General features: G+C 49.4%; 1 protein-coding gene across 4 annotated transcripts in view; it reads right to left on the reverse strand.

Annotated features, from left to right (window-relative positions):
• The window catches only part of TTC39A (tetratricopeptide repeat domain 39A), a 50,042-nt gene extending 35,911 nt beyond the window's left edge, over positions 1-14,131 (reverse strand). The window contains exon 1 of one of the 4 annotated variants that reach the window (XM_055403855.2): positions 13,999-14,131. In XM_055403855.2, the coding sequence (XP_055259830.1) occupies positions 13,999-14,051 (53 nt within the window). In that variant the 5' untranslated portion in view covers positions 14,052-14,131. Of the gene's footprint in view, positions 1-2,881; positions 3,086-3,192; positions 3,329-10,889; positions 11,026-13,998 lie in introns of those variants that run through there. The other 3 variants (XM_055403857.2, XM_055403856.2, XM_055403858.2) reach the window with 3 other exon arrangements.
• Positions 14,132-20,550: the final 6,419 nt, after the last annotated feature.

Consider the following 20,550-nt stretch of genomic DNA (forward strand, 5'->3'; position numbering starts at 1 on the left):
ACTGAGGTCCCCACTTCTCCGTAGGCTGTCCCCATGTCTTTAAGGCCTTTCTGCTCCGAGCTCCCCACTGGGGCCCAGGCCAAAATATTCCTGGGCTCCCAAGTAGTGATGGTGGCCTCTTCTGTGCTGCAGGTGGGGGTGGATGGGCGGGGATGTCGAGCTGGATAGAGTGTGGAGAATGGCTAGTGACAACAAACACCAGGATCTTTAGCATAGTGGGGAGGGGGCTTGAAGTCAAAGTGAGAAGAGAGCTGAAGGGTGGGAGGCAGTGTCAAGCCTGGAGCCATCCCACCCTCCCCTTCCTTCCCACCCCTCCACTTCAGCCTACCTGGAAATCACTACCTTAGTGTGTGATGGGCAGAGCTGGGGCACCCTTGTACCTGCTGAAAACAGAAAACCCTCCTACCCAGCTCTCAGTCAGGGTGAGGTGGGTGGGGCAGTGGAGGCAGGGCAGACAGTAGTCAGAGCTGGCCTCTACTTCCTGCTCCAGCATTCAGGGGGAACTCTGGCTCAGGGGAACCCATCTATGGGGGACCTGTCGCTTCCACAATGACCTTTCTAAACTGCAAATATGATTGGGACTCTGCTTCCAGAGTCACCATTAGCTGTGCATAAAGCCAGTACCACGTGGCAGGGAGTGATGTGGTGTGGCCTAGGTGGTATGGAGTTTTGAAAGCAGACAAACCTGGACTACAGATGCAGCTTAGCAATCACTTGTTGGAAAAACTTGGGAAAGTTCTTTAACCTCTATGAGCCTCAGTTTCCTCATCAATGAAATGGGAATGACAGTATCTACCTCCCAGTATTGTTGGTAAGAATGACTGAGACAGTGTAAAGCACAATAAAAAGTACTCACGAAATGTTAGCAATTTTTTTCCCTAAGATGTTTCCATCATTTCTTTTACAGAGCAGCATCACTTTTATAATGAAACTAAGTAACTTTATAAATTGAATGCACATGTCCTGCTACTCAGCAATTCCACTCCTACCTGGGAACCTGGAAGAACACTCATATGTGTGCAAGACAATCATTTGAGAATATTGCTTGAATAACAAGATTCTGGGAACCATCTCAGGTTCAGGTGGACATTCCTTCCACCTCAGAAAGGCTGGATAAATAAATAACAGTCTCTACATCAGGTGGCATACTATATACATCGGAAGGCAAGTGCAGACCAGGGTTTCAAGGATCAAGAGACCTTGATCTCAGAAACCTGAAGCTGAATGAATAAAAGGAAGTTGCAGAATGATTTATGCTATATGACTCCATTTACAGAAAAAATTTAAAGAACTACATAATTTTTGCTGCTGATGCTGCTAAGTCGCTTCAGTCATGTCCGACTCTGTGCAACCCCATAGTCGGCAGCCCACCAGGCTCCCCTGTCCCTGGGATTCTTCAGGCAAGAACATTGGAGTGGGTTGCCATTTCCTTCTCCAATGCGTGAAAGTGAAAAGTGAAAGTGAGGTCGCTCAGGCTTAAACTTACTCAGTAAAAGAATAAAAACAGACAGAAAAATGATAAACCAAAATTCAGGATGGTGACTGTCTCTGTAGAGGGAAGGGTAGGGGTGGTCCACAGGGGCTTTGACCATCTTTGGCCATGGTTTATTTCTTAAAAAGAATATGAAATAAATGGGGCACAATATTAACATCTGAAAAAGCTTGCTGGCAAGGGCATAGAGTTAATTTTATTATTGGCTATATTGTTCCGAAAGTTGAAAATATTTCATAATTTTTGAAGTGATGGAGATTTAAATGTTGGTTTGTTCACCACTGACCCTCACGTATGGAGCTGGGCTCAGAGCAGGCCTGGGAGTTTGTTGAGTGACTGAACGAGTGTCTATGGTGAAGGCTCTGCTCAGACCCCACCAGAATGCACTGACTGGGACCAGATGGACCTTGAGGGCACGCAAATGGGCAGGTATGGTTTAGTAGGAGGATGACCTGCCAGTGCAGAAGGGCAAGTTCTTTGCCCTGAAGGCCCAGGCAAGGGCCAGAGGAGCCTAGAGTTGTAGAGGGAACTCAGGCAGGGATGTGAGGGTGCAAGGAAGAGGATGATTGAGGGTTCCAGTCTGGGGGTTCAGGATTCTTTGATAGGTGCCCTGCTCCACATCTGCCTTTTCTCCTGGAAATCATTTTTCTTGGCCCAGTGGGAGTGATGCTCAGGGCTGGGCAGACTTAACTAGCTTCCAGATTTACGGAGACCAGCCCAGCCTCCCTGTATTTTCCAAAGGAGGGACCAGAAGTCTAGAGAGGATAAAGGACTTGGTCAAAGTCATACAAAATGTTGCCTGACTTACCAGGCAACCCTCCCCCAGGACAGGGAGTCCCCCAGCCACAGAAATTCCAAGCCCTCAGTCTGAAACACACAAGGGCTCTGTGGAGGCCTCCAGCTGACAGGTGGCACCAGCCTTGTCACCTCCCTATTCATGTGTTAGCCCTGAGGCCCTACGCAAATACTGTCCTGTTGGCCAGACTCCAGGCAGAATGGCACCCCTCCCAGCTCACCTGGGCCAGATCTCCACCTAACAGCTTCCTAGCAGCTCAGGTTCCCAGTCCCTACCAGTGGGGCCCACGAATGGCAAAGAGTTGCTCGCTGCTGCGGGGCAGTATAGGGTCCCACAGGTTCCTCAACGGGGTGCTGTGGCAACGAACACAAGTGCCACGTTAAAGTGACAACGCCCACCTTTACTACCCCTGCTCCTATTGTGCTGGGGGGCCCGGCCGTTTCCTCGCTAAGCCTTTTAACTCCTTCCAATATCCCTGAAGATGAAGTAGTGCCTGGCATCAGACACTGCTGGTTTCAAATCCCAGGCCCACTTCTCACCTCCTGGGAGACCTAAGACAAGTCATCTAAGAGCTACTGGCTAAGGTCCCTCACCTGTAATGGAGGCGATGATGGTGGGCTCAGGTGTAAACGCCAGGAGGGAGGGAGGAGGCTCTGACGTGGCTGTGGCCACAGCTTCCGACAAAGTTGGGACCCAGAGGGGAGTGACCGACCCAGGGTCCCCGGGGCCTCCACCTTCCCTGCGCAGCCCCCTCCCCGCTCCCCGGCTGCGGCGGTGGCGCCCGGAGGCAGGGGCTGGAAGCCGCAGTGCGGGCCGCTGGGAGGCCGGGCCCGGCGCCGCCCCCGGCACCCGCTCCCGGCCCGGCCCCGCCCGTGCCCCCTCGGGCCGCCCGCCGCGCACTTACCCCGCAGGTAGGGCGCCCGGGCCGCCGGCCGTGGTCATGGCCGAGGGGGGCGGGCAGCGTGCCCCCGCCGACGCCAGCCGCGGCCCAGGTGCTGCCGCCGGAACCCCGAGCGGGCGCTGTGCGGCCGAGCCGCGGACGCGGCGCCCAGGGAGGGGCGCGCCGGGGGCGGGGAAGGCGGCGGGGCCGGGCCGGGCCTCGGTCTGCCCACCCGCGCAGTGGGGCCAGGCCGCCGCCCGCCCGCGGCCGACCGCAGACGCGGGCTGTGCAGCGGGCGCGGGTGGGAGGGCTCCCTGGGGCCGGCGGAAGGCGCCCCCCACAGCCCCCATTCCGGCTCTGATAGTGAGCGCCGGGGCGCCCAAGGTCTGCCCTGCCCATGCCCGAGAACCCTTTGCGCTCAGTTCCCGGGACGGGGGCTCACGCCTTCCTCACGGAGCCCCAGCAATCTGGGCCCAGAAAGTTCTCCTAGACCTGAGGTCCACCTCCCTGCCACTCTCCCATCCCCACAGCGCCCGCCTCTCAGCGCCCCTGACCTGAGCCCTTCATCATCCTACTGCATTGGTGGGGGGCAGTCATGCAGAGAAAGACCTGGATTTTAATCCCACCCACTTGCCCACAGCTTGGGTGTGCTTGCAGGAGACCAGAAGGCAGAAAATCATGCCATTTAGCACTCACTGCCAGCCAGCAGTTCGCACTTGCCTCCCCAAAGAATCCTCATAACTGCCGTTTTACAGATGGGGAAACTGAGGCACAGAGTTCATGTGACTTGCTCAAGGCCACTCACCTAAAAAATGGCAAGTTGTGATTGGAACTCAACCCTCCTGACTCCACACATTCTTGCCTTCTTGGTCCCCTCTCCCCTGAATCCCCAGGGCCTACGTGGGGTCACCCATAACACTTCAGATGCCTACTATGTGCCCAGCCCTCAGGTATATGTCTAGGACCAGAGTTAAGTTAAAGTCGACCAGGCCTCCTGGCAGAAGAGCCACTGGCCCATGAAGAGTTAACCAGCGGCCACCTCCAGTCTCCAGATGCTCTTGATCATGACTCATCGGAGCACGTGGCTGCCATTAGCGCTGTCCCTTCACAAAGGCAGGGGACAGAGGGAGGAGGGGCTCCAGCACCCCTGGATCAGCCCTGAGCTCCAGGATGTCAGAAAAGGAAATAGGAGGAGCCTGTAGAAGCAGCCATGTTAGAAAGAGGGCTTGGACTAGGTCCTGGAGGAACTAGGCAGATTGGACCTGGTGGCAGAGGGGAGAGGCTTTGGAGACAACTGTTTGAATCTAAGCAGGTTGCCTGGAAAGGTAGTGAGTTCTTATTCTGTCCATATGTGAGCAGAGGCCAGATTCTCACGAGCAAGGGCCATCACACCTCTGGGATTCTGACATAGGCATGGAAAAGCCTCTGGGATTCTGACATAGGCATAGAAAAGCTATTTAACTACAAGAAGCAGACTATGATAACATCCACAAGCATCTTTAAAAGTCTGGGTAAGGGAGAATGCTACAGAAGCTGGAGGAGTCTGAGGCTTACTGGAGAAGGTGGACACAGAGTTGAGTTTTGAAGTTTGTATTGTTTATACATAAGGAAGTTGTAGAAAGGATGTACCAGATGGGTACATGGATCAAAGAACGTGGAAGTGGTAAAGGCACATTGATGACAGCTGGAATTTGTGAAGCTGGTGAGAAGCCCAGCAATGTGTTAAAGAGGAGACTGGTGGAGGAGACTCAGATGGGGGTGGGGGGTGGGGAGTGTCTTGTCACATGCCATGCACTTTCAGGGCTCTAGGCATTGGCACATGCAGTTCCCTCTGCCTGGAACACACCTTCTTCCTTGTTATGTATTATTCATTTGTTTAACCAAGGGACAATCCAAAAGCATATAATTGAAAGGCTTCTTTTTAAAAAAAAAAAAAGAATAAAAATTTATCAACATAAAATTTAGAGGGTCTTCCCAGAGCTTTGGAAGGGTCCAAGTAAGTGAGGAGTTCTGAAGCTTTATGCTACCTTAGCTTCAAGGTAAATCTTTAGTTGTATTTGAGAAACATTTGTTAAAAAACCTGCCATGTGTGAAAGCTCCTACTCACCCTGAAGGTTTCATTTCAGATGCATTCTCTTCCAGGAAGCCCTTCCTCCCTAACAGGGGCAGTAGCTTCCTGGGCACACACTGCTCTAACTCATTCTGACCTCCCCTATGACCTGGGGCAAGCACCATCTGTGTGGTGGGGCTGGGGTGAGGTTTGTATGTGACTGCCTATGCCATCAGACTGGGAGCCTCTGGGTCTGGTCAGACATCTCTGTGTCAGTGCCCAACTAACCACCAAAAACTTGAAAACTGGGCCTAGCACTTTACCATTTTCCTCTCAGGTAATGATCACAATAATGACTGACATTCATCACAGGCTTATTATGTGCTGTATATGTTAAGTATATAATGTGGATTATCTCATTTTAATGTACACATTTAACCACCTCTCTGAGCCTCAGTTTCTTCCTCAGTAAAATGGAAATTCTGCCTGCTTCAAAGGGTCATTTTGAAGATTAAGAATTCCTATGTGTAAAATGTCCAGGATAGTGCCTGGCATGCGCCTACAGTGTTATTTAAGTGTTCTGATGCTGGTGGTGGTGGGGCCAAGGTAGATGCTGTTATTTTCCACCTTGTCCAGATGAAAACTAAGGCTCAGCTCTGCCTTCAGAGCTGGAACTCTGTCCACACCACAATAGTAGCAGTGATGCTGGAGCCACTCAACTGGTGAATCAGAGCATTAGAGCGGCCTATTCTTCAGGAGGGGTCCACCCAGGCAGTTCCCAGCCCCCAGGAACTCTGGCTCAGCCCCAGACCTGGGGAGTCTGTGAGTTACCATTATTTCCACCTCCCAACCCAGGTGACCTTGCTCAGGTAATCTACTTATTTCCAGAGGACCAGGACAGCATCTTGAGTCCTGGTTCCTTCCTCCCCTGCCAGAGGACTTTTTTCTCTGGTGCTTTGTTCTTCGGAAATGGTGGGCCTGCTTTCCTCTCATTTTCTCCCCAACCAGCAAGAGCAAACAACTGGGCTCACTGCACTTGTCAGTGGCCCTGAGAAGCCTCATATAGACTAATTTGAGGCTATATACCATCTCTCAGCTTAAGAAGACCTTCAGGGAATTCCCTGGTGGTCATATTGTCACCCTGCTTATTTAAATTATATGCAGAGTACATCATGAGAAACGCTGGGTTGGAGGAAGCACAAGCTGGAATCAAGATTGCCAGGAGAAATATCAATAACCTCAGATATGCAGATGACACCACCCTTATGGCAGAAAGTGAAGAGGAACTAAAGAGCCTCTTGAGTAAAGTGAAAAGAGGAGAGTGAAAAAGTTGGCCTGAAGCTCAACATTCAGAAAACTAAGAGCATGGCATCTGGTCCCATCACTTCATGGCAAATAGATGGGGAAACAGTGGAAACAACGGCTGACTTTATTTTTCTGGGCTCCAAAATCACTGCGGATGGTGATTGCAGCCATGAAATTAAGACACTTGCTCCTTGGAAGGAAAGTTATGACCAACCTAGACAGCATATTAAAAAGCAGAGACATTACTTTGCCAACAAAAGTCCGTCTAGTCAAGGCTATGGGTTTTCCAGCAGTCATGTATGGATGTGAGAATTGGACTATAAAGAAAGCTGAGCGCCAAAGAATTGACGCTTTTGAACTGTGGTGTTAGAGAAGACTCTTGAGAGTCTCTTGGACTGCAAGGAGATCCAACCAGTCCACCCTAAAAGAGATCAGTCCTGGGTGTTCATTGGAAGGACTGATGTTGAAGCTGAAACTCCAATACTTTCGCCACCTGATGCGAAGAGCTGACTCATTGGAAAAGACTCTGATGCTGGGAAAGATTGAGGGCAGGAGGAGAAGGGGATGACAGAGGATGAGATGGTTGGATGGCATCACCGACAAAATGGACATGGGTTTGGGTGGACTCCAGGAGTTGGTGATGGACAGGGAGGCCTGGCGAGCTGCAGTTCATGGGGTCGCAAAGAGTTGGACACGACTGAGCGACTGAACTGAACCACTGAACTCTTTGCGACCCCATGAATCACAGCACGCCAGGCCTCCCTGTCCATCACCAACTCCCGGAGTTCACTCAAACTCATGTCCGCAGAGTCGGTGATGCTATCCAGCCATCTCATTCTCGGTCGTCCCCGTCTCCTCCTGCCCCCAACCTTTCCCAGCATCAGAGTCTTTTCCAGTGAGTCAACTCGTCGCATGAGGTGGCCAAAGTATTGCAGTTTCAGCTTCAGCATCAGTCCCTCCAATGAACACCCAGGACTCAGCATTTTCACTGCTGGGGTTTGAGTTCAGACCCCAATCAGGGAACTTGTTTTTCAGTTGCTAAGTTGTGTCCAACTCTTTGTGATCCCATGCAGAGCAGCATTCTAGTCTCCTCTGTCCTCCACTATCTCCCAGAGTTTGCTCCAATTCATGTCCATCAAGTAGGTGATGCTGTCTGACTAATATCCTGCAAGCCGCATGGTGTGATAAAAAAAAAAAACAACCTTCAATAACTAACTTCCTCAGAATGCTCTAGAAAGTTCCACAGTAGCTTTATCTCCCATCCTACAGACAAGAAAACTGAGGATTGAACCAAGTGTGACTTGGACTCAGGTCTAGGCATGCCTTAAACCAAATCTCAACTCTATCCTATAGAGAAAGTGTGTGGAAATGGGAGGGGGAGATGTCACACAAATAGGGATCTGAGCATGTGAAAAATGATCCCACTGTAGAAGGAGCTTAAGCGGTGAAGTCAGCTCTGCCTCTGCCTCTCTGAATCTCAGTCTTCCCATCTGTAAACCTGCGGTAACAGTGCCAGCCTCTCAGGCATGCTCATAAGCTTACCAAGCATTACTCAGGTGACCCCTGGTCCCCTTCCCTCTTCACAGCTGCCTTCTCAGTGCTTTTCTCCAGGCCTCTCCCTTACATGAAGCATCCCACCTCCACTGTCTCTAAAACCCAGAACTAGCCACTCGACCCTAGAGCCCTCCCAACCCAGCTGAGCTGGTGACTGTAAAGCTGGTTTTCCTTAAAGTGAGTGAGTGAGCTCCACCCAGCAGGTTACAGGCTTGAGCTCGTTAATAATTCACAAGTAAACAGGCTCATCCACAAAGGGCCCTGGAAGAGGGCCAAACCAGTCACAGTTCTTCAATATTCCCTGGAGAGGGGCCCTTAGGGAGGACTAGGCCTGCTCCTTGGCCGCCCTGCTCCCTCCCCATGGACTCTGGTCCTTACTAGCTGTGTAATCTTGGGCAAGTTACTGCCTCACTCTGGCCCTTAGTTTCTCTCTCCCCACCAAATATAAAAGGAAGAGAAGGTTGGACCAGGAGGTCAAGGGCCCTCCCTGCTCTGATGTTCTTTGTTTCTGGGACCTGAGCTCTTTTTCAAACGTCTGGTCCCCCAGAGCTGCCAAGGGTAGGTCTAAGAAAGGAACACCCCATCAGGCACAGAAACCAAGAACAATTTTGAATGAAAAGAAGATGCAGAATGCTAATGAGGGGTTTCTGGCATTGAGTGGCATCCTGTCAGAGGTCAGAGCTGCAGAATCAGGAAGATTCAACTGGACTCCCAGCCCCACCTTGTCCTAACTGTGTAGCCCCCAAGCAAGTCACCCTACTGGCTTCAGTCAGGGCAGGGAGGGAGTGTTTTAGAGAGCAGGTTTGCAAGCTGGGGCTTATACCCCACCTCTGACACCCTGGACCAGTGATTTTGTCTTTGAAATGGGGATGTTGATGGCACCAACCTCATTGTGCTGTTGTAAGGATTGAATGAGATAATAGACATAAAGCTCTTAGAATGGGCCTGGTCATTATTCTTTGAGCTTTAGTTTCCTCACTCATAAAGCAGGGATAACAAGACTGACATGAGCAATAAAATAAGCAAATGGACCTGAAAGAGTTTTGGAACCCTGCAAGGCTAGCCAGAGAACAGGGACTTCCTCTATGACATGCACCCAGACCTGGCCAGGACCACAAGGGCAATACCCACTGGACATCTAATACCTCCCTCAGGGCAAATGTGCCACCTCACTCACTGCCAGTGGGAGCAGAAAGTGGCACTATCTTTCTGAAGGGTAACTGGAATTATGGGCTGAGAGCCTTAGAAAGATGACCAGTAACATGACCTGGGCAGAATCATATCTTAGGAAATAATCACAGACACAAAGATTTATGGTACATGGATGTTCATCATAGTGTTTCTTATAATAAAGATATAGCTGGAAATCATTTAAATGCCCATAAATCAGGAATTAGTTCGATGAATTATATTGAACTATTCTGCAGATGCTAAATTTATAGAGAATTTATTTGCCTAGATGACTGCATTGTCCCCTGTTTTCTCTGCTCTTACCCATGTCCCTTTATTGTCTGCTCTCCACACAGCTCCAGCCCTACTTGATCAGATCATGTCACCCTTCTGTTCAGACCTCTGCAATGGCTGCCCATGGTGCTCAGTGCAAAAGTTAAAAGTCTTCTCCAGCCCTCCTGCCCCGCTGTCTCTCTCTCTGGTGTCATCTTCCTTTACTCTCTGATTCAGCCACACTGGCCTCCTTGTTCTTCTCCAAATATATCAGGCATGCTACCACCTTGGGCCATGGTATCCTCACCAGGGGTTTAGAATCGGAGGGGCCACTTGGTGCCTCCCACATCAGAGCCCTCTCCCACCCTGTGCAGCTGCCCTTGGCCACAGGGGGTAAATCAGAATCCTGGGGTCAGTAGCTTCAAGATCGTAAAACTTGGCATTTTAAATCATGAGTCTGACGATCACAGATGCCTCAACTCACAGGATCTGAGAATCCCATAGGTGAAAATTCAGCACCGGCCTTGAGTCCAGGTCCAGAGCCAAGGAAGGGACCCCCTTAACAGCCCAAGGATTCCAGTCATCAAATTTGACACTCCATATCTGGAGGCATCTTAGAGCTCCTTGAACTCAGGCTCAAACTGAGAGAAAGAAACCTGTCAATGGCAGCCCCAGCAGGCCCCTGGCCTCTTCAGCAAGGTTCCTCCATTCCTGGGGCAGCCCTCTCTCCCACAGCAGCTCTGCCACTGAATTACTCTCTCTTAAAAGCATCATGCCTGCTTGCACTTCCTCTCCTACAGGAGCAGCCATGGTGGGGGGCGTGTGCTGGTATGACTGGTAAGGGACCTTGTTTATAGGCCAAGTAGGTGGCCGTCACTATATTAAGATGCACAGGCATCATTTCCCTCTTCTAACAGTTCCTGGCTTCCCAGTTCTGGTGCCTGCAATCACACCATTGGCCCCCAAACCCTCCTTTTTTTCTTTTTTTAAAGATCCATTTATTGACTGATTGATTTTAGACTGTGCCAGGTCTTTGTTGCTGCACACAGGCTTTCTCTAGTTGTGAACGGGGGCTCCTCTTCATTGTGGTGGCTTCTCGTTGCAGTGGCTTGTCTTGTTGTGGAACATGGGCTCTCGACACACAGGTGTTAGTAGTTGTGGCATGTGGGCTCAGTAGTTGGGGCTCATGGGCTTACGTTGCTCTGTGGCATGTGGGATCTTCCTGGACCAGGGGTCAAACTTTGTCCCCTACATTGGCGGGCAGATTCTTAACCACTAGACCACCAGGGAAGCCACTAAACCTTTCTGAATCCCCTCTGTTCAATGCAAATACCATAGACGGAGGACTCCCTTGTAGCAGTGAACTCACATTTCCTGATCACCGAATCTGCCCCAGTGGCTGTCTGTCAGGTCTTCTCCAGTGGCTTCTCCAGGTCTTCTCCAGTGGCTTCCCCAGGTCTTCTCACCGCTCAGTGAGCAGCTATTATTTTACAGATGAGCAGCAAACCGAGGCTCACATGGGTCAGGCAGCTGAATCAGGGTCATAAAGCCAGTATGTACATGGTAAAGCGGGGGCTGAGCACCTTCCCAAGCCCTTTACCCTTTGGCCAGGCTGTGGGAGACAAGGCAGCATGGTGGGTGAGGGCCGAGGGTGAAGAAGTCACAGGTCCTGAGCTGAGAGAATGGAGACCTGGTTTGTTGCCTCAGGTGAGAGACTCTGTAAGGGCATCTGGGAGTCGGAATTCTCTGGGCATTTGTGTCCAGCAAGTTCCAGCTGAGGTAGAAAGCCAGGTGTGTTCAGGTCCTCACCTACACTCCTCACATAGGGGGCTACAAGACAGAGCACAACCGGGTTCTTCCAGGAGGGCGGGAGGGCAAGAAATCCACGCGGACCCAGCTGCTCCTCATCCCCTCAGCCAAGCGATCTCACCCTCCTCAGAAACCATTCCCCCATGTTCTCAGCAAAACCGAAGCATACTGTGCTGGGCTTCAAGGACATGGGGGTAGATGAACCCTGTCCCCTCTCATATGTAGAGGGGAGACAGAAGGGGGTGACCATGACCCAGTGTTAAAATGGTCTGTCTTCTCAGCAATATCCTTTCTCCACGGTAGCAGGGTCAGCTTTAAATATGTAAATTCCCTGCCTAATGCCCTCTGCTACTGCTAAGTCGCTTCAGTCGTGTCTGACTCTGTGCGACCCCATAGACGGCAGCCCACCAGGCTCCGCCGTCCCTGGGATTCTCCAGGCAAGAACACTGGAGTGGGTTGCCATTCCCTTCTCCATAATGCCCTCTGCTGCTGCTGCTGCTAAGTCACTTCAGTCGTGTCCAACTCTGTGTGACCCCATAGACGGCAGCCCACCAGGCTCCCCCGTCCCTGGGATTCTCCAGGCAAGAACACTGGAGTGGGTTGCCATTTCCTTCTCCAATGTGTGAAAGTGAAAAGTGAGAGTGAAGTTGCTCAGTCACGTCTGACTCGTAGCGACCCCACGGACTGCAGCCTACCAGGCTCCTCCATCCATGGGATTTTCTAGACAAGAGTACTGGAGTGGCTTGCCATTGCCTTCTCCGATAATGCCCTCTAGTGGTTCCCAATACACAATAAAATTCAAACTCTGCCCTCTTCTGGGCAGCCTGCCTCCTGGATCCTCAATGACACACACACCTCTCTGCTCTTCAGACACATCTCAGGCTTTGACAGGAAATACTCTCACTGCTGGAAATGCTCTGGGCATAATGGATTTTACTGTCCATCACATTGCTCTATTTTAAGCCACATATAAGAGTGTGCGCACTTGTTTTTGTGCTCAGTCATGTCTGACTCTGTAACCCCATGGACTGTAGCCCTCCAGGATTATGTCCACAGGATTATCCCAGCAAGAATACTAGAGTGGTTTGCCATTTCCTCATGGCTGAATCACTTTGTTGTACACCAGAAACTAAATACAACATTGTAAATCAACGATACTTCAATTAAAACAAACACACAAAAATACCCAGAAAAATCAAACCTATGGTATTAGAAGTCAGGATAGTAGTTACCTTTGTGGGCTTGCCCCTGGGGGCACAAGAGAGACACTGGGGGCTGGTAATGGCCTCTGTCCTCATCTGGGCGCTGGTTATATGGGTACTGGTTACCTTGTGAAGAGTCATTGAGCTCTGTACACTTAAAGTGTGTGCATTTTTCTGTATGTATGCTACCCTTGAATTAAAAGTTTAAGAGTTTAAAAAAAAACTTAAAAGAGGTCATCTAAAGTTGAATCTTATGGGGTGACTGTCAGGAGTGGTAGATGGCATTCCAGGCAGAGGTAGCCCTGAGCAGGTCAGCACAGTTGTGAGAGTCCTACAAAGCCAGCTGTTGTTGCTGGACCAGAGTGAGGGTCAGGGAGTGATAGGAAGTGGGCCTGGGCAGGTCACAGCCCCTCCCCTGGAGAGTATTGACCTTTCACCACTAAGTGATATAAAAGCCACAGAAGAGTTTTAAAACAGAAAAATGACATGGTCTCGTTTTTGATTTAGAAAAGACCAGTCTGATAGTCAGGAAATGGAAAAGTTAGGGGCTGTTGCAATAGACCAAGGGGAATGAACAGCTTCGAGAGTCATCAAGAAGCTAAAATCAGCAGAACCTGGAGACCAGGGTGGAGGTGAGGGAGGGAGGTGACAGAGATGACTCCCAGATTCCAGGCTTGGGCAACTGAGTGGATGACTATGCCCTTCATTGAGATGGGAACACAGGAGGAACAGGTTTGAGGGTGGGATGTGAAGTTTGATTTGGGGTTTTCCGAGTTTGATGTACCAACAGGACAGGCAGATGGAGGTGTTGGGAGGGTAGTTAGATTGCCCTTCTCCAGGGCGTAGCACGGTGAGCTTTAAATATACAAAGGAAAGGAATTAGGGGTCAAAGCTCAGAAGACAGGCCAGGGCTGTCCCCTCTCCCCCTGCTCATGAGCACACATCTGGAGATACCAGCTCACCCAGGAGTTGGGGGTAACACACAGAGGGGATGACACACCCCTGAAGGGATGACTGGGAGGAGCTGAGGTGCACATGGATGCCCACTGGGACCTAGGATTTCCCTCCACACTGCTGCCCCAGATGTGGAGGGTGAGGGGTATGAGCAGCCCTGCTGGAGGAGAGGCGCAGCTGCCCACACCTGACTGCCAGTCCGGCCCAGGTCCAGCTCACCTGAGTTGCCCTCACAGGTGAAGCACCGGAAGCGGGGCTTGGGGTGATGGGTGGTATCTCTTCACTCTCCAGCCCAGCCCTGCTGGGGGCCATAAGACGGGAGCAAGCGACCCGTGGGGCGGGTGGTGGTGAGAGGCAGCGGGCTGCCCCTCCCGGGGCCCTCTGGCCGTTACCCCGCGCCCAGCAGCCCGCACGCCGCCGCCTCCAGCCGTGTCCCGTCAGCTGTCCCTCTGCCGGCTGCCGTCCCGCAGTCCCACCCGCGCCCCCCGCCGAGTCCCCACCCCCGCCTGGTACCTGTAGTCGCTTTTCCCGGAGGCCGCCCCCTTCCAGGCGGTCAGAAAGGCCATGGACAAGGGCCCGACTCGGAGGGGGCACGGGCGGCCCCTCGCGGCGGCGGCTGCAGAACCGGCGGCTCGGGTGGCCGCACCTGGACGGGGTGGGCGGGGCGGCCCCGTGGCCCCTCCCCACCCGGCCGGGCGCCTCCCTGCCTGGCGGGAGCGCTGGTGTTAAGAGCTGATCTGCGGTCCCAGGGCGAGACCACTCCCGTCCACGGTCGTCGAGACAATGAGAAACTGAGCCCCCTCGCCCCACCCTAGGGATTTGTCCAAGGTCACACAGAGAACCAGTGGCAGCGCCAGGACCTACCCCAGGCCCCTCCACTCCCAGTATTGAGCCCGCACTCCGTATCGAGGGGTGATGGCTTCACCAATACCTTTCCCACCTGCCTAAGTGCAGAACCCGCCTTGCCAGGGCTGTACCTGAATGGGGTCAGGGGCCTGGGGCTGCCCTCAAAGTGCAGGGCACAGAGCAGGAGGGGCGGGCAAGGGGCGGACAGGAGGAAAGGAGCCGCTGGACTGTGGGAGTGCAGGCTGCTGGCGGAACAAGGCACTGGGACATGGCCCTGCTCACAGACTTCTGGTTCCCAGCCCCTGTGGAAGGTGGGAGACAAAGCAGAATGAACCTGTCTCCATCACAAACTTTCTTTGGAACCCCATATTTTGTCTTAGGTAATGTACATTTTCACTTTTTATTTAAAAACAGTAATAAATAGAAGAAACAGCCCCTGGCAGTGCAGCCCAGCAGGTTGCATGGGGGTGGGGAGAGTGGGAGTTCGACTAAGGGTGAGGAGCAAGGGAGCAGCTTGAGGAGGTATTCGAGAAGGATCACTCCAAGGTGGAGTGTGTAGGATGGATTCAGGGGTCCCTGGAGACTTCTGTGAGGGAGTGGGGGGAGGTGAACACAGGTAAGGGGGGCAAGATGGCAATGGGACCATTTCTTTCTCCTTTTGGTCTGGGTCTGTAGCCTACGTCTTGAGCAACACAACTGATGCATCAAATGGTGACTAATTGTAATGTGCCAAACCCTAAGCCAGGTGTTTTATACAAATTTTCATTTACTTTCATCTTATTACTCACCCCCATTTCAGTTGATGAAACTGAGGTTCAGAATGGTTCGCTGACTTCCCTGAGGCTTGGCCTTACAACCAGATCTGTCTGCTCCATCTGGTGCTCCCCCAACCTTGCCTGTGGCCTACAGGAGGGCAGGGCACGGAGTGGGAGTCCTGGTCAAAACAGAGGGCAGAAGCCTCAAGGCTCACCTGGGCAGTTTCTCTCACTTTTCCTTAATAAGCAGCAGAGACAATACAACCTTTTCCCCTTTCTCTGAGCACTCTCTTGGTAGATCAAGGGCCCGAGAATGCTGCCTATCTGACCACAAAGCTAGAGCTTCAAGATCTGGAAATTCCAGTTACAGTGTACTCAGGAACCCAAACCCCTCAGCTCATAGAGCTTTGCCCAGTCTGTCAGCACTGGGCACTGCAGACAGCCAACTTCCTCCTGGGCTCGCAGGCATGAATACCACAGGAGCTCAGATGGCCTGGTCTCCTATAGGCACCAGTTCAGTTCAGTTCAGTTCAGTCGCTCAGTTGTGACAGACTCTTTGCGACCCCATGAATCACAGCACGCCAGGCCTCCCTGTCCATCACCAACTCCCGGAGTTCACTCAAAGTCATGTCCATCGAGTCGGTGATGCCATCCAGCCATCTCATTCTCTGTCGTCCCCTTCTCCTCCCGCCCCCAATCACAAAAGCATCAGTTTTTTCCAGTGAGTCAACCTGTCGCATGAGGTGGCCAAAGTATTGGAGTTTCAGCTTCAGCATCAGTCCTTCCAATGAAAACCCAGGATCGATCTCCTTCAGAATGGACTGGTTGGATCTCCTTGTAGTCCAAGGGACTCTCAAGAGTCTTCTCCAGCACCACAGTTCAAAAGCATCAATTCTTCGGCGATCAGCTTTCTTCACAGTCCAACTCTCACATCCATACATGACCACGGGAAAATCCATAGCCTTGACTAGACAGACCTTTGTTGGCAAAGTAATGTCTCTGCTCTTCAATATACTATCTAGGTTGGTCATAACTTTCCTTCCAAGGAGCAAGCATCTTTTAATTTCATGGCTGCAATCAGCATCCGCAGTGATTTTGGAGCCCAAAAAAATAAAGTCTGACACTGTTTCCACCAAGCCCAGTCTGAGTGGGATTAAAGTCCAAGGCCACAACCACCACTACTTCTATAGGAAACCTTCCTGTATCTCCCAATGGAAGACTAGCTCCCTCTTTAGAGATTTTCTCTCAGAGCATTTAGCACTGTATGTATTTTTAATCCTTATATTGATTATCGATAACCATATTAGTCCCACTCTTCAGATTTCTATCTGAAGGTATGGAGAATGTCTCACACTTGTGTCTTCCACGGAGCCTCACACTATTGTTACACACAGTAGATGCTCATTACTGAGAGAATGAGGGACCTAATATTTATCAAGTTTCTACTTAGTGGCAGACACTATGCTGAAGGTATTTACATACACTACTTCTATTCTGGCAATCTCTGCTTTGAGAATATTTGAGTCAGTTTAGAAATGTTCCTGAGATCAAATTAGGAACTGGGGGGAATTCTCTGGAGGTCCAATGGTTAGGACTCAGAACTTTCACTGATGGGGGAGGGTTCAATTCTTGGTCAAGAACTAAAGATTCCCGCAAGCCGAGTAGGGCGGCCAAAGGGGAGGGGGGTGGAAAAGAACTGGGATTCAATCCAAGGGTTCTCAAACTTCACGGCTTGTTTCCTGTTCTTATCTGGACAGCTTCATCATATTATTTTCATCACCATCATTTGCTTAGAACTTTGTTAGGCATTATTCTAAAACCTTCTTATGTACCAACTCATTTCATCCTCAAAATAATCCTATCAGGTATGTCCTTTTATGATCTCAATTTCTATAGTTGAGAAAATGAAGCAGAGGATTAAGCAATCCGCTGAAGATAACAAAGGCTAGTTAAGTGGCGGAGCTAGGACTCAACCCAAGCAGCCAGACTAAGGTCTGTATCTTAATCCCAGTCAGCCTGCCACCCAAGATTTTAGAATGCACATAAATGGCAAACCACTCCAGAACTCTTGCCTGGAAAACCCCATGGACTGAAGAGCCTGGTAGGCTACAGTCCATGAAGTTGCAAAGAGTTGGACACGACTGAGCAACTTCACTTCCCAAAGTTTATCTTATTTTGAATACCCCTCAAGGTATAGCAGGTTTTATTAATATTCTTTCCTGTGTGCTGGAGCCAGACTGCCTGGGTTAGAATCTTGGCCTAACCACTTGATAGCTGCTTTTGACTTCAGGCACATTACTTAACCTCTCTGTGTTTCAGTTTTCTCATCAGTAAAATGAGGATACCACCACCTACCACAAGTATTGTTGTGAGGACTAATGAGTTGATGCAAACAAAAGAGAGCAATGCTGGACAATGTGTGATAGATTTATCCAGAACCAGTGGGGAACATTTAGTATCAATAAACTTTCAAGACAACAACTTTATTCTCTTAATCATATACAGACATTTTTCTAAAATATTTTTTTCTGTTTTCTTAAAACACAGATATGACGGCTCTTACTTGGTGAATAGCTGCCATGTAGCAGGAATGAAGACTTTATATTCATCATCTTTAATCTTCACAACAACCCTGTGAAGTAACTGTAGTCCCCACTTTAGACCAGAGAAGTTAAAGAGATTTACCCAAAGTCACACAGCTACCAAACAGTAAGGCCAGGAAACTTCTCAAGAAGCTGAGCTGCTTGGGGTCTTCTTTGAGAACATCAGGGCCCAGGGTTGCTGTGTTTGGTATCCATTGACATCCTTATAAGGCCAAGGATGCAAAAGGCAGCCTGGTGTGCTGGAAGAGCAGGTCTCAAAGTCAATGCACCTGGGCTGGGTTCTTGGCCAAGTCATTTCCATCTCTCTATACATCATGTCTTTTATCTATGATAGTGTTGTGAGCATTAAGCAGGGTAATGCATACTAAATGCCTTAGAGACAGGCTCAGAGATGGTCCTTAGTGTCAGCTACTTTTCCTTGTCTCTTTTCCTTTTTACAAAATAACTTAGTCCTCTCAAGTTTTGACTCCAGGGGAAATAGAAAGGAGAGGGTGAAATGAATCTCTCAGGTCTTGGACAGCTGAACACATTCTGTACACTTATTGCAGAGGAGAAGAAAAAATAAGTTGGGTCTTTCAGCAAAGATACACCTTCCCTCCATAAGATAATCCTTTACATTATTAACCTGTATATACATTAGGACCCACATTTCTTACTTGAGAAGAGGCACTTAAAAAAATGATTTTCATTTTATCTTGTGACCTGGTATATATTAACAAATTCTATTTCACAATTTTTAAAATACTAATTATTAAAATACTAAAAAATCTACAAGTGGAATATAAGGTTTGCTCCAACATAATCTGAAAGGGAACCAGGTAGGAATATACATAAAATAAAATTGGACATGAACTGGTGTTCACTGAAGCTGATTATTGGTATATGGGTGTTCATTCTAATTTACAGGCATACCTCATTTTACTATTCTCGGCTGTATTGTACTTTGCAGATATTATGCTTTTTATAAATTAAAGGTCTGTAGCAACCCTACACAGAGCAAGTCTACGGGCTCAATTTCTCTACAGCATTTGCTCACTTTGTGTCTCTGTGTCACCATCTGGCACTTCTTGCAATATTTCAAACTTTTTCATTATTACTACACTTGTTATGGTGATCTGTGATCTTTGATGTAACTATTTTAATTGTTTTGGCATTTCTTACAAATATTTTTAAATTGGGGAGGTACATTGTTTTCTTAGATATAATGCTATTGCACACTTTAAATAAACTACAATGTAGTATAAATACAACTTTTATATACACATGTGATTCACTTTATTTTGATATTCACTTTAGGTGGTCTGGAAACAAGTGCCTGTACTACTGTTTCCATTTTCTCCATGCTGCTGGCTACACTAAACTGGCTTCACAACCCAACTAAGAAATTACAACCTACCTGTTGAAAAACATCAAGTCAGAGAGTAAAATTACACACAATCTATAAAAGGATTCTATATACTACAATCATATTAGAGTGGCTGTGTTTCCTTCAAGTGGCATTTTCTCAAGATTTGTTTAAAGGGAGTAAAGAAAACACATCTTATATGGTCAAGCCATTACTGATTCAATACCAGTCAGAACTTAAAAGCTATTAAGGAAAAGCCTTCAAGGGGTTAGGCTATGACCCTTAATGTGACGGGGATCAGTGGATGTTTTATTACAGGGGTGATGGGGCAGATTTCGATTCTATAAGAATCTGACTGCCACATGGAGGATGGTCTGGAAGCAGAGACAAAAACAGAGATTGGTAGCAAGGAGATTTGGAAGCTTAAGCAAAAACCTGAAGATGATGGAGACCTGAGCTGGGGGAGTGGCACAGGGGACGGAGGGGACAGATTTGAGAGATATTTAGAAGGCAGAGTTGTGAGGATGGTTTGGAGGAGGATGAGTCAAGGAGAAAGCCTGGCACATACACATTCAATAAATGATATGATCAAAGAAAGGGTGAGGTCAGAGCCCAGGGAGTGAGATGTTTCACTAAGAATTCAGAAACTGGGGAAAGTCAGTCTTGCTGCTGCTGCTGCTGTCACGTCAGTCATGTCCGACTCTGTGCGACCCCATAGACAGCAGCCCACTAGGCTCCACCGTCCCTGGGATTCTCCAGGCAAGAACACTGGAGTGGGTTGCCATTTCCTTCTCCAATGCATGAAAGTGAAAAGTGAAAGTGAAGTCACTCAGTCGTGTCCGACTCTTAGTGACCCCACGGACTGTAGCCTACCAGGCTCCTCCGTCCATACATTTTCCCAGGCAAGAGTACTGCAGTGGGGTGCCACTGCCTTCTCCGAAGTCAGCCTTAGGAGGAGCTAAGTATATATAGTCCACATACGCGATGAAAGCAGGAAATGCAAAGTCACCCCAAAGAGACTTTATAGCTATCCAACCAGTCAAACCAGGCTGTAGCCTTATTAAACACATTAGTCTTAAGAACATGTTCATCCAAGGAGGCTGCAGAATGAGAAGCCTCACAGGCAGGAGGCATTCAAGCATGGGCAGAGAGAAGGAGTCTTATTCAACCAAGTGTGGGCGCCACAAGCCCTAGGGCAACATTTACTGGAAACTGACATTTTGGTCTTTACAGCAGTCCCTGAGAACTTGCTTAATATGAGCTCTGCTCTTTTACTGATGAAAATCAGGTTTTTTAAACTTGAAGGTCAGACCTTGGATAAGGTTGAATTCACTAAGTAATGAACATCCCTTAAATGAGGCTTTCCAGGAGACTGTCTGCCAGTCTTTTACAATCAGCAGAGCCCTGCCATCAAACAATGTGGGCTTGTTAAAGCTGCGTTGTTTGCTGTTGTTAAATTTTGACAGTTGACATCTATGCTTTTACTAATGCTAGGAGCAGAATACTGTGTCCTAGG

This window comes from Moschus berezovskii, chromosome 4 (genome assembly GCF_049115385.1).
Source record: "Moschus berezovskii isolate FMDL1 chromosome 4, NW_MosBer_1.0, whole genome shotgun sequence".
Taxonomy (NCBI): domain Eukaryota; kingdom Metazoa; phylum Chordata; class Mammalia; order Artiodactyla; family Moschidae; genus Moschus; species Moschus berezovskii.